The 25,418-nt window shown below is 42.7% G+C and overlaps 1 protein-coding gene across 1 annotated transcript in view; it reads right to left on the reverse strand.

The window, feature by feature from the left end:
* Positions 1 to 678: 678 nt before the first annotated feature.
* The window catches only part of RFTN2 (raftlin family member 2), a 102,911-nt gene continuing 78,171 nt past the window's right edge, over positions 679 to 25,418 (reverse strand). Inside the window, exon 9 of the mRNA XM_003253895.4 lies at positions 679 to 4,742. Within this exon, the coding sequence (XP_003253943.1) occupies positions 4,470 to 4,742 (273 nt within the window). The 3' untranslated portion in view covers positions 679 to 4,469. The remainder of the gene's footprint in view (positions 4,743 to 25,418) is intronic.

Raw genomic sequence — 25,418 nt, forward strand, 5'->3', positions numbered from 1 at the left:
GTTCAAGACCAGCCTGGGCAACATGGTGAAACCCTGTCTCTACAAAAAACACAAAAATTAGCCGGGTGTGGTGGCATATGCCTGTAGTCCCGGCTACTTGGGAGGCTGAGGTAGGAGGATTGCTTGAGCCCAGGATGATTGAGGCTGCAATGAGCTATGATAACACCACTGCACTCCAGCCTGGGTGACAGAGTGAGACTGTCTCAAAAAAACAAAAAATAACAAAAACCAAAAACCCACAAAAGACCAAAACAACAAAAAACTCCTTTATTGCTAAATAAGCCAAGTTAAGTTCTGTTGCTTACAGGTAATAATGTGGCTTACATAAGGCTTCAAAAACTCACCTTGGCTGGGCGTGGTGGCCCATGCCTGTAATCCCAGCACTTTGGGAGGTCGAGGTAGGTGGATCACTTGAGGCCAGGAGTTCAAGACCAGCCTGGCCAACATGGTGAAACCCTACTTGACTAAAAATAGAAAAATTAGCTGGGTGTGGTGGTGTGCACCTGTAGTCCCAGCTACATGGGAGGCTGAGGTGGGAGAATTTCGCTTGAACCCAGGAGGCAGAGGCTGCAGTGAGCTGAGATCACGCCACTGCACTCCAGCCTGGGCAACAGAGTGTGACTCTGTCTCAAACAAACAAAAACAAACAAACAAAAAACTCACCTTGATACTTACACATTTATCTTACACATAAATGATTCATTTATTCCCTCTATTGATTTAATTACTTGGTATTTTTAATACAATAATTTGAGTGCTCAAAACATGTTTAGAACCCATTTCTTTTGCAGTCGTCTTCACCAAAACTTTATGAACCTCACCAAAACTGAGGCTCATCATTTTACAGTTTTGCCTAATTTTCTGCCTCAAACACCATCTCAGAACTTAAACATCTGACAGACCTGGTTCTGCAAACTTTGCACTATTGCACAAATAAAATTCATTCTCAAGGGTTGATAGATTACCAGCAAATGTTATTTAAATTAGTATGTTACAAGTTCTGATGAGTAACATTTAGCTAGTTTTTCTATGTATCCACTAGTACATTTTTATATAAAGTGTGCTTAGTTATATACTATCCCCATTGTTAGCAATTTCACTTCATTTGATTCTCTATCTGAATTTACACTTTCCATACAGTACTACTCTGGGGCTCTGAAGACTCAAGAGAAAGAAATCCTCTTTAGCCATATGGGGAGGGAAAGAGCCACAGTCCTTCTAGCCAAGAAGGAATGGTGGTGAGGAATCAATAACAGGCAAGGGTGGGAAAACGGGACAGCTCCTCCGGCACTCCAGAATGAAAGAAAAGAAAATGCATCTGTTACATTTATATTCAAATATATAAACACCTGCTCCTGATAACACAAGTGATTTGGAGATAGTTGTGATTTTAATAGACTGTAGCTCTGTCTCCTGCTTCTCCTCATCCTGAAAGCCCTAGAATCTCTCAAAGAGGGTGACCTTTCCTTTTCTCTTTTACTGAAATGAATTGTAGTGACACAGAGCTGATTTCCCTGGTGATTAGGTAAGTGTTAAATGTGTCCATGAAGGATAACAAGGTGATATTCAATCCAAATGGGATGGAATTAACACTTGGTTATTGAAAACAAAGATGAAAATGCCATAGATACTTCACCAAGGGGAATGGCAGATCTTCACCCGACATCTCAGATCTTGATACCTTTCATTATAACTTACAGGTTTTAAAAATTCACATGCCAGAGCCCCTAAGGAAATCCATAGTGTTATAAAAAGAACTGAATATACAACTGGCAGATAATAAGATTAGAGATATTTAACTCTTTAGGCATAGAGAACCGAAGTTTTGTCCCTTTTTTTTTTTTTTTAAAGAATAGGCTCATATTTAAAATGCTCTAGAACAACTTGGTCATAAATTATTCACTATCATACAAATTCATCACATAACTTAAGGGTAATTGTTAGAGCAAATGCTTCTAAAACAAGTTTTGAGGATATGACAGACTAGTAAGTTTATTTTAATAAAAGTTATTTTAATAAGAAGAAATAACTCAGATTAAAAATAAGCTGAGAGGGGAGGGGAGAAAAAAATAAACTGAGAAAATATGCTTACACAAATTTTTTAAAAAAGCGATTGCTTGGCTGGGTGCAGTGGCTCACGCCTGTAATCCCAGCACATTGGGAGGCCAAGGCGGGTGTATTGCTTGAAGCCAGGAGTTTGAGACCAGCCTGGCCAACATGGTGAAACCCCATCTCTACTAAAACTACAAAAATTAGCTAGGCATGGTGGTGCAGGCCTGTAATCCCTGCTACTCAGGAGGCTGAGGCAGGAGAGTCACTTGAAGCTGGAGGCAGAGGTTGCAGTGAGCCGAGATTGCAGCCTGGGCAACAGAGTGAGACTCTGTCTCAAAAAAAAAAAAAAAAAAAAAGTTATTGCTGTATTTCTGAGTTTTTTCTTAGTCAAATATAAATTTCTATCTCTGTTTTTAATTTGCTACTTCCAATCCCCTGTATATATGGACTGAATGATAAATAAGTCTCTACCTCTTGTAGACCCTGGAATTGGGAAAAATGGATCTTTCTGATTTGTTCTTTGTGCTTCCTAACTTCATTACATTTTGCGGACTCCGGAAGCAGTGATTGTTTCTACCAAAAATCCATTAACTCTTGATTATGGAACTCAAGTCCATCTAAAAGTCAAAACAAAAACCATTTCTGCAAATATTGTTGACAGCTATTGCTATAGAATAAGACTGAGCAGAATATTCTTAAATTCCTTTATACTGTACTTCTGGATGATAAAAGTGGAATAATTCCTGTTAATTTTATCAGCAATTAGTGGAGATTGACTTAGTTTAGATACACTATATAATTGATAACATGTAATACATATCTGTTATATGTATAAAACATTATATGAGGGCCAGGCATGGTGGCTCACGCCTGTAATCCCAGCACTTTGGGAGGACGAGGCAGGCAGATCACGAGGTCAAGAGATCAAGACCATCCTGGCCAACATGGTGAAACCCCATCTCTACTAAAAATACAAAAATTAGCTGGGTGTGGTGGCTCACACTGCCTGTAGTTCTAGCTAATCTGGAGGCTGAGGCAGGAGAATCGCTTGAACCCAGGAGGTGGAGGTTGCAGTGAGCTGAGACTGTGCCACTGCATTCCAGCCTGGGTGACAGAGTGAGACTCCATTTCAAAAAAAGCCACAAAAAACCCCCAAACCAAACATATTATATGAATATTTGTGTTCAATAAAACAATAATCCAATAAAAATGATGTTTTTATTATTAAAATGATCTTACAATGTCAACATCAATGTTAATAAAAATATATAATAGGCTGAATTCATCAGTGATAGAGTAAGCTGTAATTCACTTGAAGGTTCCATCTTTCAAAGTAAGCCTTTCATAGATAAATGAAAATCCTCTATTTTGTAGAATTTTAAAGATTGTTAAAGACTGGGTCAGGGCAAAGCCACCTCTGTTAGATGGAGAAAGAAAAGCAAGATGAAACAAAATAGGTTATCATACACATCGCATGTGCTATGAGCAACTTTCTACTCCTGCCGGACTGAAAATTCTAGGTTTCAACATTCTTCAGGATTTAGCAAGTCAAAATAAAAGCAGAATTCAAATCTAGACAGATGTAAAAGACTTCAGTTTCAACTTGAAGTTGATGTTTTTTCTCTTCATAGTATTTGGACTTTAAAATAAAAAAAATTAAATCTTATGCTCTACTAAGGTATTTATGTATTGAGATTATGGGTTCTTTTCATATTGAATTTTAAGAGATGCTGCTTTGCTGTCTGCATTTTTAGGCTTTTAGGAGCAACAATATTTATGTGCAATGGGTCAGTACAGGGTTGGTGACATGGTGACCCTGTAAAAGCAAAGATATATAAAAAAGATTTTTTTCAAAAAATATTTTAACACATAGGGGCTTGCTTTGTATATACATGCTATAGTTAAAGACAAAATGTGGATTAATTATTATATTTTGGAAATAGATGTTTATTTTCACTAATTAGCTGTGTGTGTGTATGAGAGAGAGAGGAAAAAAAGAAAGAGAGAGAGAGAGATTATTTTTCAGCTTAAATAAGACTGTAACTTCCTGATAACTCTCTCTAATTAGGTAAAATACTGATTGAGATATTCAGTCTCCTTACCAGGAATTGTAAGAAAGTCTACTTTGTACATTCATGAGAAGCTGAAATAGATTATTGTGTAATAACCGAATGGAACATCTGTTTAACCAGATGTTTTAGTTGAGAGAAGTGTAAACATGATTCTAAATGTATAAATATGTTGGTTATTCTTCCTTGTCTGGGAGGTTGTGCCAAAGTTTACATAGATTAGAGGAAAGGCTGAGTCTGGAAAAATTCAAAAATATTACATAAATGCAGAGAAAGTAATACAATAAGGTCAGTTGGCAATGATTTTAACAATTATTTACAGGGCCTTCCTTTGCTTCACCTCATGGCTCACATACAAGTGACCTGAGTCACTCCATCTTCCTGATCAAACTGTCCGTCGTCTAATTCCCGGAGGACGCTGTCACTGCTGCTGAACCCAGAGAAGCTGTTGTGCTGTGCCAGCCTTCCCTCCTTTGTCCAGCATTCCTGGGAGGGAGAAAGGTGGCACTCCTCAGGCGGGTGTCTGCTCTCTGCAGGTTGTGACGCGGTTGTGTCTAATCCGATGCTCCTACTAGTGGCTTTGTTCTTGTCTTCACCTTTTATGTGGCGGCTGGCTTTCTTCTGAAACACAAGACATTGGCGACCAGGAGAGTTAAAAAGATGGGTGTTTCCTGTCCCTCTGGTCTAGCACATGCTACCTTTCTGCCTCCAGGAATCTCCTTTTCCCCAGCACTTCAAAATCCTGCTAATCTTCAATGATCAGCTCAGAGCCACCTCCACATTCCCCTCTCCACCCAAATACAAATGAACTCCCTTCTCCCGTTTTGTAACTTTTTGTAGGTTCCTCGCACATCATTCTTATTGGTGGGTATGTTATGTACACATCTCGGCCCTCAGTGACATCTCTAAGGAAGGAAATTTGTTGAAATCATACTTTGGGAGAACAAAGCAAGGTATAAATACGAATATATTTTTCTTCTTAGTGTTAGCTGGGATCTATAGAGCAGAAAAGGTGCTTTGATGGCCACCTTACACCCATGTCATGTAGGCACAGGCTGCACAGAAGAGTCACAATGATATGGTTTGGCTGTGTCCTCACCCAAATCTCATCTTGAATTGTAACTCCCATATTTCCCATGTGTTGTGGGAGGGGCCCGGTGGGAGGTAGTCGAGTCATGGGGGTGGGTCTTATCCCATGAATAAGTATCATAAGATCTGACGGTTTTATAAAGGGGAGTTCCCTTGCACATGCTCTCTCTTGCCTGCCACCATGTGAGACATGATTTTGCTCCTCATTTGCCTTCTGCCATGATTGTGAGGCCTCCCCACATGGAACTGTGGGTCAATTAAACCTCTTTCCTTTGTAAACTACACAGTCTCGGGTATGTCTTTATTAGCAGGATGAGAACAGATTAATACAGTAAATTGGTACTAGTAGAGTGGTGGGGGGGTGCTATAAAAATACCAAAAAATGTAGAAGCGACTGGAACTGGGTAACATGCAGAGGTGGGAACAGTTTGAAGGGCTCAGAAGAGGACAGGAAAATGTGGGAAAGTTTGGAACTTCCTAGAGACTTATTGAATGGCTTTGACCAAAACGCTTATAGTGATATGGACAATGAAGTCCAGGTTGAGATGATTTCAGGTGGAGATGAGGAAATTGTTGGGAACTGGAGCAAAGGTGTCTCCTGCTATGTTTTAGCAAAGAGACTGGTGGCATTTTGCCCTTGCCTTCAAGATTTGTGGAACTTTGAACTTGAGAAAGATGATTTAGGGCATCTGGCAGAAAAAAATTTCTAAGCAGCAAAGCATTAAATAGGTAATTTGGGTACTGTTAAAAACATTCAGTTTTATGTATTCACAAAGATATGGTCTGGAACTGGAACTTTTTTTTTTTTTTTTTTTTTTTTTTTGAGACGGAGTCTTGCTCTTTCACCCAGGCTGGAGTGCAGTGGCGCGATCTCGGCTCACTGCAAGCTCCACCTCCCGGGTTCACGCCATTCTCCTGCCTCAGCCTCTCCGAGTAGCTGGGACTACAGGCGCCCGCCACTACGCCCTGGAACTGGAACTTATGTTTACATTTGCAGACTGATGATACCATAGAAAAGAAAAACCAATTTTCTGAGAAGAAATTTAAGCTGGCTGCAGAAATTTGCATAAGTAACAAGGAGCCAAATGTTAATTGCCAAGACAATGGAGAAAATGTCTCCAGGGCATTTCATGGCAGCCCCTCCCATCACAAGCCTGGAGGCCTAGGAGGAAAAAATGTTTCTGTGGGCCAGACCTAGGGCCTTGCTGCTTTGTGCAGTCTTGGGACTGGGTGCCCTGCGTCCCAGCTGTGGCTATATGTGGCCAACGTAGAGCTCAAGCTGTTTCTTCAGAGGGTGCAAGCCCCAAGCCTTGGTGGCTCACATGTTGTTTTGGGCCTGTGGGTACACAGAAGTCAGGAAATGGGGTTCGGGAACCTCTGCCTGGATTTCAGGGGATGTATGGAAACACCTGGATGTCCAGGTAGAGGTGTGCTGCAGGGATGGAGCCCTAATGGAGAACCTTGCTAGGGCAGTGTGGAAGGGAATTGGGGGTGGAAACTCCCACATGGAGTCCCCACTGGGACAATGCCTAGTGCAGCTGTGAGAAGAGGGCCACCATCTTCCAGACCCCAGAATGGTAGATCCACTGACAGCTTGAACCGTGCACCTGGAAAAGCCTCAGACACTCAATGCCAGCCTATGAAAGCAGCCAGGAGGGGTCTGTACCCTGCAAAGCCACAGGGGCAGAGCTGCCCAAGGCCATGGGAACCCATCTCTTCCATCAATGTGACCTGGATGTTAGACAGGGAGTCAAAGGAGGTAATTTTAGAGCTTTAAGATTTGATCGCCCCACTTGATTTTGGACTTGCATGGGGCCTGTAACCCCATCATTTTGGCCAATTTCTCCCATTTGGAATGGATGTATTTACCCAATGCCTGTACCCCCACTGTGTCTAGGAAGTAACTAACCTGCTTTTGATTTTACAGGGTCATAGGCAGAAGGGACTTGCCTTGTCTCAGATGAGACGTTGGACTGTGGACTTTTGAGCTAATGCTGAAATTAGTTAAGACTTTTGGCTGGGCACAGTGGCTTACACCTGTAATCGCAGCACTTTGGGAGGTTGAGATGGGAGGAACACTTGAGGTCAGGAGTTTCAGACCAGCCTGACCAACATGGTGAAACCTCATCTCTACTAAAAATGCAAAAATTAGTTGAGTGTGGTGGCACATGCCTGTAATCCCAGCTACTTGGGAGGCTGAAGCAGGAGAATCACTTGAATCTGGGAGGTGGAGGTTGCAGTGAGCCAAGATCAAACCATTGCATTCTAGCTTGGGCAACAAGAGAAAGACTCCATCTCAAAAACAAACAAACAAACAAACAAAAAACAACTTTGGGGAACTGTTGGGTAGGCATGATTGGTTTTGAAATGTGAGGACGTGAGATTCGGGAGGAGCTGGGGCAGAATGATATGGTTTGGCTGTGTCCTCACCCAAATCCCATCTTGAATTGTAGCTCCCATAATTCCCAAGTGTTGTGGGAGGGACCCAGTGGGAGGTAATTGAATCATGGGGGTGGGTCTTTCCTGTGCTGTTCTTGTAATAGTGAATAAGTCTCATAGATCTGATGGTTTTATAAAGGGATGTTCCCTTGCACGTGCTGTCTTGCCTGCCGCCATGTAAGACATGACTTTGCTCCTCATTCACCTTCCACCATGGTTGTGAGGCCTCCCTAACCACGTGGAACTGTGAGTGTATTAAACATCTTTCCTTTAAAAATTACCCAGTCTTGGGTATGTCTTTATTAGCAGCGTGAGAACAGACTAATATACACAGATAATTCAGACTGAGTTTATTTTGAGCGAGTGTTAGAATGTCTTCAAGGGTGAAGTGGACCCTTTCCTTGTCCTGCTGCAAACTGCTTCTGCCTGACACAGTATAAGTGCTCAACAATTCAATCCAGCTTATTCAAACTCTCTGATCAATGGTGGATGTTTTTGCTAATAAATATTTACTGAGGGCAGAGAATGTTCTTGGTTCAGTCCAGAATAAAGGGGACATGGTCTCTGCCCAGGCAACTTAAGTCAAAATAAGGTATCTAGCTGGGCAAAGTGGCATGAGCCTGTAGTCCCAGCTACTCATGAGGCTGAAATGGGAGGATTACTTGGGCCTGGGAGTTCGAGGCTAGCTTAGGCAACATGGCGAGACCTCAGGTAATAGATATATATTATATAATTTCATATATATAATATATATATGAAAAAAATAAGATAGCTAAGTCAAAAAAGCGAAAGCACAACAAGGAGAATTAGCTGCTTAACTTTGATGTTCAGGATCCTGATGAGATTTCATTATAAGAGCCTTTTTTGTTGTTGTTGTTGAGACAAGAGTCTTGCTCTGTTGCCCAGGCTGGAGTGCAATCTCAGCACACTGTAGCTTCTCCCTCCTGGGTTCCAGCAATTCTCCACCTCAGCCTCCTGAGTAGCTGGGACTCCAGGCATGTGCCACCTTGCCAGCTAATTTTTGTATTATTAGTAGAGATGGGGTTTCAACATGTTGGCCAGGCTGGTCTTGAACTCCTGACCTCAGCGTTTTGCCCACCTCTGCCCCCCAAAGTGCTGGGATTACTGGTGTGAGCCACTGTGTCTGGCCCTTAAGAGCTTATTTAATACTGATAACATGGCAGATATTGGAGAATATGATCATATCCTCCTAGGCACATAAAACTGAATATAGATTTAAAGGTACATTTAAAAATCACAGTAATTTCCCAGTTTACAAAGAGCTCATTTACTGAAAATTCATTTATATGTTATTTGGGAACTAGGGTTGCATTTTTCCTAAATGTAAGAGGTGAAATTATAAAATTCTTAGAAAAATTGTAGAAATCAGATACCCAGGCTGATCTTACCGAAGTTTGTTAACGATTCGTCCGTTGAAATGCAGTGCATAAAATAACCGGGTATTTTCTACTGGTTTTTACAGCAAATATACAAAGCAAACAAACAGCTTTATTAAAGTGGATTTTGTGAGCTACTGTGGAATGTAATACCGTTTATGACACTGTTTGTACAGGAAGATGCAGCCCCAGGGGGTTGCATAGAAAGGAGTTTATTGGCAGCTCAGAGGCAGCTCATCTTTTTCTTGGCCAAGTTACCAGAGTTGGGCAAGTTTAAGGGAAAAAGTTGTGAAAGGAAAATAAACTTGGGGCGCCAAAATTACCAAGCTAAAAGGAAAAGTCAAGCTGAGAATGGCTTCAGGCAAACCTGCCTCCCATTCTATTCATTCACCCCTCTGCTCACTGAGATAAAAGGATATCTGATTGCCTCTTTTGGAGAAGCTAATGGAAACTCAAAATAATGCAGCCACTTTTCTCTTATCTACCCCTCCCCATCTGGAGTTGTCCTGCCTTTAGTCCCATCTTTCTGGATGGAACCAAAGTTCATCTTACATATGTTGATTGATATCTCATGTCTCCCTAAAATGTATAAAACAAAACTGTGCTCTGACAACCTTGGGCACATGTCATCAGGACCTCCTGAGGCTGGTCATGGGAGTGTGTCCTTAAGCTTGGCAAAATAAACTTTCTAAATTAACTGAGACCTATCTCATATATTCGGGGTCCACAAAGTCTACCATAGGTCATTCCTCAACAAAGGCCCACCTTTGTGGCCCCAAGTTAGACACAGTTTGGTTGTTGTCGCGTTTTCCATTGGCACCCTTGCATTCATCAAATGCAAATATCAGCTCTTCAGTTCTTTTCCTGTTTATTGCTATTCACCAAATTTATTGAAATTAATATATGTGGTGGAACCTGACAGATTTACTCTCAGAAAAGGTACAAAATTTGAGAATGGCACTGTCTTCCCTGCACTGGGGCATTGGTCAGCAAGGATGCAGTCTTTTGGCTTCAGATACAGCTGATGAACACTGCCAGACTGCGCTCCTTTCTCAAGCCTGGCCAGTGGCTATCTTTCCCACATGCATAACGAATGCATTCACTCTTTTTTTGAGACAGAATTTCTCTCTGTCACCCAGGCTGGAGTGCAGTAGCACAATCTCCACTCACTGTACTGACCACCTCCCGACTTTTCAGTCATTACTATTTACAATTGCTTGACTACCTCCCGGGCTCAAGCAATTCTCCTGCCTCAGCCTCCAGAGTAGCTGGGATTACAAGCGTGCACCACCATGCCCGGGTAATTTTTCTATTTTTTATAGAGACGGGATTTTGCCATGTTGGCCAGGCTGGTGTTGAACTCCTGGACTTAAGTGATCTGCCTGCCTCAGCCTCCCAAAGTGCTGGGATTACAGGTGTGAGCCACCGCGCCCAGCCTGAATGCATTCACTCTTGAATGATGCTCTCAATGCTCTCAACACCGACAGAATCAAAAGGGGAAGGTGAGGGTCCCTGGGGGCTTCCTGGATCTTGCCTTCCTCACCAGCGCTAGGGCCAAAGGTAAATTTTGCAATAAATTCCTCATTATATAGCAGCTAATAGAGGCCAATTCTCACATACTTAACAAGAATTTTCTTAAGAAAAATGGGATGCTATTCAGAATAATAAGATATTCATAGTAATTCACTTTAAAATAAGCATTAATAAGTAAACAGCCACCAAATGTAAATTTTGAATGTTAAAAGACGGCAAAATACTTAGCACTGCGCCTCTAAAAAGACTTCTATACCAACACACACTTTTTTCTTTTTTTTTTTTTTTTTACCACATGACTGTTATGTCAGGCCTCTGAGCCCAAGCCGCACGGATACATCCAGATGGCCTAAAGTAACTGAAGAATCACAAAAGAAGTGAAAATGGCCATTTCCTGCCTTAACTGATGACATTACCTTGTGAAATTCCTTCTCCTGTCTCAGAAATTCCCCTACTGAGCACCTTGTGACCCCCACCCCTGCCCGCCAGAGAACAACCCCCTTTGACTGTAATTTTCCACTACCTACCCAAATCCTATAAAACTGCACCACCCATATCTCCCTTCGTTGACTCTTTTTGGACTCAGCCCGCCTGCACCCAGGTGATTAAAAAGCTTTACTGCTCACACAAAGCCTGTTTGGTGGTCTCTTCACATGGATGCGCATGACATTTGGTGCCGTGACTCGGATTGGGGGACCTCCCTTGGCAGATCAATCCCCTGTCCTCCTGCTCTTTGCGGCATGAGAAAGATCCACCTACAACCTTGGGTCCTCAGACCAACCAGCCCAAGGAACATCTCACCAATTTTAAATCAGGTAAGCGGCCCCTTTTACTCTCGTCTCCAATCTCTCTCACTATCCCTCAACCTCTTTCTCCTTTCAATCTTGGTGCCACCCTTCAATGTCTCCCTTATCTTAATGTTAGTCCCTTTCCTTTTCTGGCAGAGATAGAGGAGACGCATTTTATCTGTGAACCCAAAACTCTGACGCTGGTCACAGACTCAGGAAGACGTCTTCCCTTGGTGTTTAATAACTGCGGGGACGCCTGTCTGATTATTCACCCACGTTTCAGAGGTGTCTGATCACTGCAGGGATGCCTGCCTTGATCCTTCATCTTAGTGGCAACTACCACTTTCCCTGGGTGGTAAGCACCACCTTGCCTGGGGGGCAATTGCCCCCCACCCCTTCTCTCCATGTCTCTACTCTGTCTTTTCTCTGGGCTTGCCTCCTTCATTATGGGCAACCTTCCATCCTCCATTCCTCTTTCTTCTCCCTTAGCCTGTGTTCTCAAGAAGTTAAAACCTCTTCAACTCACACCCGACCTAAAACCTAAATGTCTTATTTTCTTCTGCAATGCCACTTGACTGCAATGCAAACTCGACAATTGTTCCAAATAGCCAGAAAATGGCACTTTTGATTTTTCCATCCTACAAGAGCTAGATAATTCTTGTCATAAAATGGGCAAACGGTCTGAGGTGCCTGATGTCCAGGCATTCTTTTACACATCAGTCCCTCCCTAGCCGCTGTTCCCAATGTGACTCCTCCCAAATCCTCCTTCTTTCCCTCCTACCTGTCCCCTCAGTCCCAACCCCAAGTGTCACTGAGTCTTTCCAATCTTCCTCTTCTACCGACCCATCTGACCTCTCCCCTCCTCCCCAGACTGCTCCTCCTTATTAGGCTGAGACATTTTAACCAAATTATCTGCTTCCCTGACTATTCCTGGACTACAGCCACATCTCATTGCTGTCCTTCTTCCCAACCCAAAGCCTCCTTCATGTCTTCCTCTCGTATCCCCCCACCTTAACCCACAAGTATGGGACATCTCTACTCACTCCCTGGCAACCAATCACATGCCCATTACTATCCCATTAAAACCTAATCACCCTTACCCTGCTCAATGCCAGTATCCCATCCCACAACGGGCTTTAAGGGATTAAAGCCTGTTATCTCTCACCTGCTACAGCATGGGCTTCTAAAACCTATAAACTCTCCTTACAATTCCCCCATTTTACCTGTCCAAAAACCAGACAAGTCTCATAGGTTAGTTCAGGATCTGTGCCTTATCAACCAAATTGTTTTGCCTATCCATCCTGTGGTGCCCAATCTGTACACTCTTTTGTCCTCAGTACCTTCCTCCACAACTCACTATTCCGTTCTTGATCTTAAAGATGCTTTTTTCACTATTCCCCTGTACCCCTTGGCCCAGCCTCTCTTTGCTTGTACCTGGGCTGACCTTGACACCCATCAGTCCCAGCAGCTTACCTGGGCTGTGCTGTCGCAACTTTCAGGGACAGCCCTCATTACTTCAGCCAAGCTCTTTCTCATGATTTACTTTCTTTCCACCCCTCCACTTCTCACTTTATTCAATATATTGATGACCTTCTACTTTGTAGCCCCACCTTTAAATCTTCTCAACAAGACACCCTCCTGCTCCTTCAACATTTATTCTCCAAGGGATATCTGGTATCCCCCTCCAAAGCTCAAATTTATTCTCCATCCATTACCTACCTCGGCATAATTCTTCATAAAAACATAACTCTTCATAAAAACTCTCCCTGCCAATCATGTCCAACTGATCTCTCAAACCCCAACCCCTTCTACAAAACAACAACTCCTTTCCTTCCTGGCCATGGTTGGATACTTTCACCTTTGGATACCTGGTTTTGCCAGCCTAACAAAACCATTATATAAACTTACAAAAGGAAACCTAGCTGACCCCATAGATCCTAAATCCTTTCCCCACTCCTCTTTTCATTGCTTGAAGACAGCTTTAGAGACTGCTCCCACATTAGCTTTCCCTGACTCATCCCAACCCTTTTCATGACACATAGCCAAAGTGCAGGGCTGTGCAGTCGGGATTCTTACACAAGGACTGGGGCCGTGCCCTGTAGCCTTTTTGCCCAAACAACTTGACCTTACTGTTTTAGGCCGGCCATCATGTTTCTGTGTGGTGGCTGCTGCTGCCCTAATACTTTTAGAGGCCCTCAAAATCACAAACTATGCTCAACTCACTCTCTACAGTTCTCATAACTTCCAAAACCTATTTTCTTCCTCACATCTGACACATATACTTTCTGCTCCCCAGCTCCTTCAGCTATACTCACTCTCTGTTGAGTCTCCCACAGTTACCATTGTTCCTGGCCCAGACTTCAGTCCGGCCTCCCACATTATTCTGGATACCACAACTGACCCCCATAACTGTATCTCTCTGATCCACCTGACATTCACTCCATTTCCCCATATTTCCTTCTTTCCTGTTCCTCACCCTGATCACACTTGGTTTATCGATGGCAGTTCTACCAGGCCTAATTGCCACTCACCAGCAAAGGCAGGCTATGCTATAGTATCTTACACATCTATCACTGAGGCTACCGCTCTGCCCCCCTCTACTACCTCTCAGCAAGCTGAACTCATTGCCTTCACTCAAGCCCTCACTCTTGCAAAGGACTACGCATCAATATTTACACTGACTCTAAATATGCCTTGCATATCTTGCACCACGATGCTGTTATATGGGCAGAAAGAGGTTTCCTCACTACACAAGGGTCCTCCATCGTTAATGCCTCTTTAATAAAAACTCTTCTCAAGGCCGCTTTACTTCCAAAGGAAGCTGGAGTCATTCACTGCAACAGCCATCAAAAGGCATCAAATCCCATCGCTCAGGGCTACGCTTATGCTGATAAGGTAGGTAAAGAAGCAGCTAGTGTTCCAATTTCTGTCCCTTACGGCCAATTTTTCTCCTTCTCATCAGTCACTCCCACCTACTCCCCCACTGAATCTTCCAGCTATCAATCTCTTCCCACATAAGGCAAATGGTTCTTAGACCAAGGAAAATATCTCCTTCCAGCCTCACAGTCCATTCTATTCTGTCGTCATTTCATAACCTTTTCCATGTAGGTTACAAGCTGTTAGTCTGCCTCTTAGAACCTCTCATTTCCTTTCCATCGTGGAAATATATCCTTAAGGAAATCACTTCTCAGTGTTCTGTCTGCTATTCTACTACCCCTCAGGGATTGTTCAGGTCCCCTCCCTTCCCTACACATCAAGCTCGGGGATTTGCCCATGCCCAGGACTGGAAAATTGACTTTACTCACATGCCCTGAGTCAGGAAACTAAAATATCTCTTGGTCTGGGTAGTCACTTGAACTGGATAGGTAGAGGCCTTTCCCACAGGGTCTGAGAAGGCCACCGTGGTCATTTCTTCCCTTCTGTCAGATGTAATTCCTCAGTTTGGCCTTCCCACCTTTATACATTCTGATAATGGACCGGCCTTTACTAGTCAAATCACCCCAGCAGTTTCTCAGGCTCTTGGTATTCAGTGGAACCTTCATACCCTTTACCATCCTCAGTCTTCAGGAAAGGTAGAACAGACTAAAGGTCTTCTAAAGACACACCTCACCAAGCTCAGCCTCCAACTTAAAAAGGACTGGACAGTACTTCTTTTTTTTTTTTAAATTATACTTTAAGTTCTAGGGTACATGTGCACAATATGCAGGTTTGTTACATATGTATACATGTGCCATGTTGGTGTGCTGCACCCATTAACTCGTTGTTTGCATTACGTATATCTCCTAATGCTATCCCTCCCCACTCCCCCCACCCCATGACAGGTCCAGGTGCGTGATGTTCCCCTTCCTGTGTCCAAGTGTTCTCATTGTTCAATTCCAACCTATGAGTAAGAACATGCAGTGTTTGGTTTTTTTGTCCCTGTGATAGTTTACTGAGAATGATGATTTCCAGTTTCATCCATGTCCCTACAAAGGACATGAAATCATCCTTTTTTATGGCTGCATAGTATTCCATGGTGTATATGTGCCACATTTTCTTAATCCAGTCTATCATTGATGGACATTTGGGTTGGTTCCAAGTCTTTGCTGTTCTGAATAGTGCCACAATAAACATATGTGTTCATGTGTCTTTATGGTAGCATGGTTTATAATCCTTTGGGTATACACCCAGCAATGGGATTGCTGGGTCAAATGGCATTTCTAGTTCTAGATCCTTGAGGAATCGCTGCACTGTCTTCCACAATGGTTGAACTAATTTACACTCCCACCAACAGTGTAAAAGTGTTCCTATTTCTCCACATCCTCTCCAGCACCTGTTGTTTCCTGACTTTTTAATGATGGCCATTCTAACTGGTGTGAGATGGTATCTCATTGTGGTTTTGATTTGCATTTCTCTGATGGCCAGTGATGATGAGCATTTTTTCATGTGTCTGTTGGCTGCATAAATGTCTTCTTTTGAGAAGTGTTTATTCATATCCTTTGCCCACTTTTTGATGGGGTTCTTTGTTTTTTTCTTGTAAATTTGTTTGAGTTCTTTGTAGATTCTGGATATTAGCCCTTTGTCAGATGAGTAGATTGCAAAAATTTTCTCTCATTCTGTAGGTTGCCTGTTCACTCTGATGGTAGTTTCTTTTGCTGTGCAGAAGCTCTTTGGTTTGATTAGATCCCATTTGTCAATTTTGGCTTTTGTTGCCATTGCTTTTGGTGTTTTAGACATGAGGACTGGACAGTACTTCTACCTCTTGCCCTTCTCAGGATTAGAATCTGTCCTCGAGATGCTACAGGGTACAGTCCATTGAACTTTTACATGGATGCACTTTCTTGCTCAGCCCCAACCTCATCCCAGACACCAGCCCTCTAGGCAACAATCTTCCAGTCCTCCAGCAGGCTAGACAGGAAATTTGCCAGGCTGCTTATCTTCTCTTGCCTACTCCAGATTACCAGCCATATGAAGACACCCTAGCTGGACAATCAGTTCTTGTTAAGAATCTGACCCCTCAAACTCTACAACTTTGATGGACTGGACCCTACTTAGTCATCTATAGTAACCCAACTGCCGTCCACCTGCAGGATCCTCCCCACTGGTCTCACCATTCCAGAATAAAGCTGTGTCCATCGGACAGCCAGCCTAATCCCTCCTCTTCCTCCTGGAAGTCACAAGTACTCTCTCTCCTACTTCGCTTAAACTCACTCGCATTTCTGAAGAACGGTAAGAACCCTCATGAGCCTAATACATCCCTTCATTCTCTTAAGTCTAATCATCTTTACCCTACTTTTTACAACAGGGCTTTTTGCAGCCACCCTCACTACTTGGACTGCACCCCAAAAACTTGTCATCCGTACTATCTTCTGTCTAGTCATACTCTTATTCACCATTCTCAACTACTTGTAAATGCCCTGCCCTTGTTTACACTGCTGGTTTACACTTTTCCTTCAAACCATCATAACTGATATCTCCTGGTTTTACCTCAAACTGCCACTTTTAAGTCTCTCTTAAAGTGAATAGATGATATTTGCTGACAGGGCACACTCCAATATTTTCACCCTGATGAAGATCTATTTTTTACTTTTATACTCACTCTTATTCCCATTCTTATGCCACCTTCTACCTCTCCCCAGCTATCTCCACCACACTATCAATCTCACTCTCTCCTAGCCGTTTCTAATCCCTCCTTACTGAACAATTGCTGGCTTTGCATTTCCCTTTCTTCCTCTGCCTACACAGCTGTCCCCGCCTTACATACAGACTGGGCAACATCTCCTGTCTCCCTACACCTCTGAACTTCCTTTAACAGCCCTCACTTTTACTCTCCTGAAGAACTCATTTACTTTCTAGACAGGTCCAGCAAGATCTCCCCAGACATTTCACATCAGCAAGCTGCCGCCCTCCTCCGCACTTACTTAAAAAACCTTTCTCCTTATATCAACTCTACTCCCCACATATTCGGACCCTTCACAACACAAACTACTATTCCTGTGGCTGCTCCTTTTTTTATCTCTCAGCAAAGACCCACTGGAATTCCCCCAGGTAACCTTTCACCTTCTTGATGTTCCTTCACTCTTCATTGCCAAAGCCCAACTACACACACCACTGAAACAATTGGAGCCTCCCAGCTCCGCATTACAGATAAGCCCTCTATCAATACTGGCAAACTTAAAACATTAGCAGTAATTACTGCTTACGAAGGCACTTACCCTGCATTTCACTCCATACTTGTCTACCTTCCCCTTGCTCGTCAGACTCTCCTCCCAGGCCCTCTTCTTGTTTACTTATACCCAGCCCCGTAAATAACAGTGAAAAGTTGCTCATAGATATTCAACGTTTTCTCACACACCGTGAAAATCGAACCTCCCCCTCTACGCAGTTACCCCATCAGTCCCCATTACAACCTCTGACAGCTGCTGCCCTAGCTGGTTCCCGAGGAGTCTGGGTACAAGACACGTCTTTTAGCACTCTTTCTCATCTTTTTACTTTGCATTTCCAGTTTTGCTTTGTACAAGGTCTCTTCTTCCTCTGTGGCTCCTCTACCTACATGTGTCTACCTGCTAATTGGACAGGCACATGCATATTAGTTTTCCTTACTCCCAAAATTCAATTTGCAAATGGGACTGAAGAGCTCCCTGTTCCCCGCATGACACCAACACGACAAAAAAGAGTTATTCCACTAATTCCCTTGCTTGTCAGTTTAGGACGTTCTGCCTCCACTAATGCTCTCGGTACTGGAATAGCAGGCATTTCAACCTCTGTCATGACCTTTCGTAGCCTCTCTAGTGACTTCTCTGCTAGCATGACAGACGTATCACAAACTTTATCAGTCCTTCAGGCCCAAGTTGACTCTCTAGCTGCAGTTGTCCTCCAAAACCGCCGAGGCCTTGACTTACTCACTGCTGAAAAATGAGGACTCTGCATATTTTTTAATGAAGAGTGTTGTTTTTACCTAAATCAATCTGGCCTGGTGTATGACAACATAAAAAACTCAAGGAATAGAGCACCAAAACTCTCCAACCAAGCAAGTAATTATGCTGAACTCCCTTGGGCACTTGCTAATTGGATGTCCTGGGTCCTCCGAATTCTTAGTTCTTTTTTTTTTTTATTGTACTTTAAGTTTCAGGGTACATGTGCACAATGTGCTGGTTTGTTACATATGTGTCCATGTGCCCTGTTGGTGTGTTGCACCCAGTAACTCGTCATTTACATTAGGTATATCTCCTAATGCTGTCCCTCCCCCCTCCCCCCACCCCCCAATAGTCCCCGGAGTGTGATGTTCCCCTTCCTGTGTCCATGTGTTCTCATTGTTCAATTCCCACCTATGAGTGAGAACATGCGGTGTTTGGTTTTTTGTCCTTGCGACAGTTTACTGAGAATGATGATTTCCAGTTTCATCCATGTCCCTACAAAGGACATGAACTCATCATTTTTTATGGCTGCATGGTATTCCATGGTGTATATGTGCCACATTTTCTTAATCCAGTCTATCATTGACGGACATTTGGGTTGGTTCTAAGTCTTTGCTATTGTGAATAGTGCCGCAATAAACATACGCATGCATGGGTCTTTATAGTAGCATGATTTATAATCCTTTGGGTATATACCCAGTAATGGGATCACTGGGTCAAATGGTATTTCTAGTTCTAGATCGCCACACTGTCTTCCACAATGGTTGAACTAGTTTACACTCTCACCAACAGTGTAAAAGTGTCCCCATTTCTCCACATCCTCTTCAGCACCTGTTGTTTCCTGACTTTTTAATGATGGCCATTGTAACTGGTGTGAGATGGTATCTCATTGTGGTTTTGATTTGCATTTCTCTGATGGCCAGTGATGATGAGCATTTTTTCATGTGTTTTTTGGCTGCATAAATGTCTTCTTTTGTTTTCTCCTCTTATTCGGACCTTATGTCTTCCATTTAGTTTCTCAATTCATACAAAACTGCATCCAGGCCATCACCAATCATTCTATATGACAAATACTCCCTCTAACAACCCCACAATATCACCCCTTACCACAAAATCCTCCTTCAACTTGATCTCTCCCACTCTAGGTTTCCATGCTGCCCCTAAACCTGCTTGAAGCAGCCCTGAGAAACACTGCCTATTATCTCTCCATACCACCCCCCAAAATTTTCGCCACCCCAACATTTTACCACTATTTCATTTTATTTTTCTTATTAATATAAGAAGACAGGAATGTCAGGCCTCTGAGCCCAAGCCTGCACGTATACATCCAGATGGCCTGAAGTAACTGAAGAATCACAAAAGAAGTGAAAATGGCTGGTTCCTGCCTTAACTGATGACATTACCTTGCGAAATTCCTTCTCCTGGCTCAGAAGTTCCCCCACTGAGCACCTTGTGACCCCCGCCCCTGCCTGCCAGAGAACAACCCCCTTTGACTGTAATTTTCCACTACCTACCCAAATCCTATAAAATGGCCCTACCCCTGTCTCCCTTCGCTGACTCTCTTTTTGGACTCAGCCCACCTGCACCCAGGTGATTAAAAAGCTTTATTGCTCACACAAAGCCTGTTTGGTGGTCTCTTCACACAGACACACGTGACATGTTAAGTTTAATAAATACATCTTCAGCAATCATATCACCTCTCCTACCCCACCCTCATTTCACATTAAATAATAACATTTCCAACAAACCAAACTGTGATGTTCTCATAATTTAGACTGTAGAAGTCTGAAGCCCAACTAGTTCTTGGAGATTATCTACTTCAGTCCCCTTATTCTACAGAGGTGGGGCCCAGACCCAGAGACAAAACAGGATTTATCCAAGGTCATGGAATAGCTTGCCTGGAATTGTAGCCCGAGTCTCTTACTCTATTCTTTTCACACTGTCTTACCTACATCTGCAAAAATATGAGTAGATTTGCTGTAAAAGATTTGTGTGTTTCTTAAATAAAAATTTCCTTCAATCATAAAAATAACACATTTAATATGGGAAACGTGACAAAAACAAACAAAAAAGGAAAACCCACCTATAATTCCATCTCCTAGAAATACAACTGTTAAAACCTCAGCATATTTTCCTAATTTTTTCTCTAAATATATGTATGTTTGCATGCACACAGACGATGTATAGAAACAGTACATAAAACTTTTTTTTGAGTTAGAGTTTCACTCTGTCACCCAGGCTGGAGTGCAGTGGCACGATCTTGGCTCACTGCATCCTCTGCCTCCCAGGTTCAAGCGATTCTCCTGCCTCAGCCTCCCAAGTAGTTGGGATTACAGGCATGCACCACCACGCCCAGCTAATTTTTGTATTTTTAGTAGGGACAGGGTTTCACCATATTGGCCAGGCTGGTCTCGAACTTCTAATCTTAAATGATCTGCCCACCTTGGCCTCCCAAAGTGCTGGGATTAATTACAGTTGTGAGGCATGATGCCCGGCTCATAAAACGTTTTATGCCTCACTTTCCCATTTAGCACTATATTGTGAATATTTCTCTATGTCAATAAAGAAATAAAGATTTCCCATGCTACATTTTTAGCCTTTCTCATATACTTCCTCACTTTCTTCTGATATTTTCACTGTAAAGTTGGAGGAAATTATACTAAGATTTGGATGCAGAACTAATAAAAACCTTTGATAAAAATCTACTAACTTTTCAGTCATTCCTATTTACAAAAAAGGGTGACCCATTAAAAATACATGAGACCTAGTGACACATTAGTTGAATTTAGGGTGTTCTACCATTCTACCTTTCAGTTTTCACTGTTGGTATCTTAAAAGCAAAAGATTGAAGTCAGAATTTTACCAGCAATCATAAAACATTGTGTTGGACACAATCTTGGATAGCGTTATGATGGATACAGTGGAAGCGTGGCTAAGAAATTTAGTTTATAAAATGACAAAAACATGGAATGGACATTGAGGATTTCTTTCCTTCTTCAACCTTGCAATCCTAAGTGTAGCTCTTGGACCACTTGGAAGAGTAAGAGGTTTTGAAACACGTAGAGAGGTGCCACCCTTGCCTGCTCACAGAACACATTCCTGGATCTTCCCAGCTTGGGGCTGTCAAAATCACAGAAGCCTAGGAAGGGAGATGGGTATGGTGGACTTATTACTACCTCTCCAGCCAGCTTTCCTATCCATCTTCTTCTCTACTGCAGTGTGGGCCGGTGACCCAGTCAGATCTGACCAGAGTCATTCCCTGGGACTACTATATTGACTCTAGGATAAACAAGTTCTTTCTTTTTGATAAGGAGGCCAAGCTTACCTCCTAAGTAGCCCTCTGCACATACACACAACACACACAGAAGTCAAACAAACAGATGAGAGGAAACGTCTTGACAATGTGGAATCTCTGATGTCAGTAAGTGAGGTCTTCGGTTCTTTTTCTTTTTCTTTCTTTCTTTAATTTTTTTTGTTTTTCTGTCTGAGACAGACTTTCACTCTGTAGCCCAGGATGGAGTGCAGTAGTGCAATTATGGCTCACTGCAGCCTGAACCTCCCTGGCACAAGTGATCCTCCCACTTCAGCCTCCAGAGTAACTGGGACTACTCTGGACACCTGTGCACGCCACCATGTTCAGCTAATTTTTGTGTTTTTTGTAGAGGTGAGGTTTCACCATGTCGTCCAGGCTCCTTCCTTCCTTCCTTGTTCTTTTTTTTTTTTTTTGAGATGGAGTCTCACTCTGTCGCCCAGGCTGGAGTGGAGTGGCACAATCTCGGCTCCCTGCAACCTCCACCTCCTGGGTTCACGTGATTCTCCTGCCTCAGCCTCCTGAGTAGCTGGGACTACAGGCACTTGCCACCATGCCTGGCTAATTTTGTATTTTTAGTAGAGACAGGGTTTCGTCATATTGGCCAGGCTGGTCTCGAACTCCTGACCTTGTGATCCACCTGCCTTGGCCTCCCAAAGTACTGGGATTACAGGCGTGAGCCACCATGTCCAGCTGTTCTTTTTTTTTTTTTTTTAAATGTTGTGAGCCATGCCAGTATAGTCTTCCCACCTAGAAGCCAATAAATTCCCTTATATACACAGGCTAGTCTGAACTGAATTTATGTCCCTTACAACCCAAAGAACACCAATAAGGAATATAGAAACAAGCTTGGTTGGCCAGAAGGGTGCTGCTCTCCCACTCTAAATCTGCCCTTATGGCAGCAAGGATCACTCTTCCTACTCAGCATTGCTATCATTTCCTCGAATCCATTTAGAGGCCTCTCCCCAAAATAAAGAAAAATAAAAATAGATAAAAGGAACAGCAAGATAAAAAGACCCTGGCCTTTTGGCATCACACAGAGAAAAGAGAAGTTAGCAACTTCACTAAGCTTCATAAGCATTCCATGACCCAAGGACAGTCTTTACTGAAGGACAAAGGCATAGAAAATATAGTCTATGTAATTTGTAGAGCAAATGATTTTTGACATTTTATTTTTTAAATGAACATACAGTAAAAGTGACTTTGGAGTGTACAATTCTATGAATTTTAATACTTGTATAGATTTAACCACATTTGGGACAGTTCCACTACCCCAAAACACTCCTCTACATATCCCTCTATCACACCCTTCCACCACCCCTAATCCCTGGAAACCACTGATCTGTTCTCCACACTATAGTTTTGTCTTCTTGAGAATGTCATTTAAATAGAATTATACAGTCTGTAATATTTTGAGGCTGGCTTTTTTATTCATTAAAATGCCTTTGAGATTAATCCAAGTTATGTGTATCAGTAAGTTCTTTCCTATTTATTTTTATTTTTTATTTGTAGAGACAGATCTTATCTTACTTTACTTTTTTATGAGATGGGGTCCCAAGTTGCCCCAGTTGGTCTCAAACTCCTGGCCTCAAGGCCAGCCACCTGCCTTGGCCTCCCAGAGTGCTGGGATTACAGATGTGAGCCACCATGCCCAGTCCTTTTTATTTCTGAGTATTTAATTGTATGGATGTACCACTGCTGTTTATTCATTCGCTTGTTGAAGACATTTGGGTTGTTTCCAGTTTGAGACGATCACGAATAGAGCTGCTACAAAATTTGTGTGTAGTTTCTGTGTGAACATAAGTTTTTATTTCTCTAGGTTAAACACCCAAGACAGGGACTGCTGGGTCATATGGTAAATGTCTGTTTAACTTCATAAGAAGCTGCCAAACTGTTTTCCAGGATGGATGATATGGTTTGGTTCTGTGTCCTCAACCAAATCTCATCTTGTAGCTCCCATAACTTCCATGTGTTGTGGGAGGGACCCGATGGGAGATAATTGAATCACAGAGATGGGTCTCTTCCGTGCTGTTCTCATCATAGTGAATACATCTCATGAGATCTGATGGTTTTAAAAATGGGGCTAGGCACAGTGGCTCATGCCTGTAATCCCAGCATTTCGGAAGGCCAAGGCAGGCGGATCTCGAGGTCAGGAGTTCGAACCAGCCTAGCCAACATAGTGAAGCCCCATCTCTACTAAAAATACAAAAATTAGCCGGTTGTGGTGGTAAACGCCTGTAATCCCAGCTACTCAGGAGGCTGAGGCAGGCAGGAGAATTGCTTGAACCGGAGAGGCAGAGGTTGCAGTGAGCTGAGACCATGCCATTGCACCCCAGCCTGGGTGACAGAGTGAGACTCTGTCTCAAAAAAAAAAAAAAAAAAAAAGGGAGTTCCCTTGCACAAGCTCTTTCTTTGCCTGCCGCCATCCACCATCCACATAACATGTGACTTGCTCCTCCTTGCCTTCTGCCATGATTGAGACCTCCTCAACCACAAGGAACTGTGAGTCCAATTAAATCTCTTTCTTTTGTAAATTACCCAGTCTTAGGTATGTCTTCATCAGCTGCGTGAAAACGGACTAATACAGTAGCTATACCGTTTTGCATCCCCAGCAGCTGTGTATGAGGGTTCTGATTGCTCCTCATTCTTCCCAGTTCTTGGTTTTGTCAGTATTTTTTATGTTAACCATTTTAACAGGTGTATGATATCTTATCATGAGTTTTCATTTGCACTTCCCTAATGGCTAGTGATTTAAGCATCTTTTCATGTATTTACTTCTCATTTACATATCCTCATTGGTGAGGTGTTCCAGTCTCTTAACTATTTTTTAACTGGGTTCTTTTCTTACTCTTGAATTGTGAGAGTCCTTGATACCCTTTGGGTAAAATTGTTTGTCATGTATATGATTTCTGAGTTTTTCTCTCCCAGTTTGTGACTTGTCTTTTCCTTCTGTTAACAGTGTCATTCACAGAAGTTTATATTTTGATGAAGTATATTTTTTCAATTTTTAAATAGATTATGCTTTTGGTCTTACGTCTAAAAACTTTCTTTTTGAGACAAGGTCTCACTCTGTTGCTCAGGCTGGAGTACAGTGGTGCGATCATGGCTCACTGCAGCCTCAATCTCCTAGGGTCCAGCGATCCCCCCTCCTCACTCCCCCAAGTAGCTGGGATTACCCGTGTGCGCCACCATGCCCAGATAATTTTTGTATTTTTTTGTAAACAGGGTTTTGCTGTGCTGACCAGCTGGTCTCAAACTCCTGGACTCAAGTGATCCTCCTGCCTCACGCTCCCAGAATGCTGAGATTACAGGTGCAAGCCACTGCACCTGGCCTCTAAAAACCTCTTTGCCTAACTCCACTTTATGAAGATTTTCTCCTATGTTTTTTCCTAATAGTTTTCTAGTTTTACTAAAATGAATTCTCTCTTAATAGCTTAGAGAAAACTGAGGCAATAAATGAGTCTAAATATTTTGAAATGCATTTTTCATGTTTAAAAACAGGCACAAGTATCTAGAATATTGCAGAAGATATATCTGTGAAATATAAAACAAATTCCAAAAGTAAAGGTCTCCATAACTTCCAAAGAAAAAAAATCCAACGATATACTTTCTTCATTGTGCAATCCTCAATTTCCTCCCCCACAACAGGGGCATGAAATGGATTTGTTGAACATAATGTGTCCAGAATTGGTGGGTTCTTGATCTCACTGACTTCAAGAATGAAGCCGCGGACCCTTGCGGTGAGTGTTACAATTCAATTCTTTTTTTTTTTTTGAGACGGAGTCTCGCTCTGTCGCCCAGGCTGGAGTGCAGTGGCGCAATCTCGGCTCACGCAAGCTCCGCCT

Source organism: Nomascus leucogenys, chromosome 22a (genome assembly GCF_006542625.1).
Source record: "Nomascus leucogenys isolate Asia chromosome 22a, Asia_NLE_v1, whole genome shotgun sequence".
Taxonomy (NCBI): Eukaryota; Metazoa; Chordata; class Mammalia; order Primates; family Hylobatidae; genus Nomascus; species Nomascus leucogenys.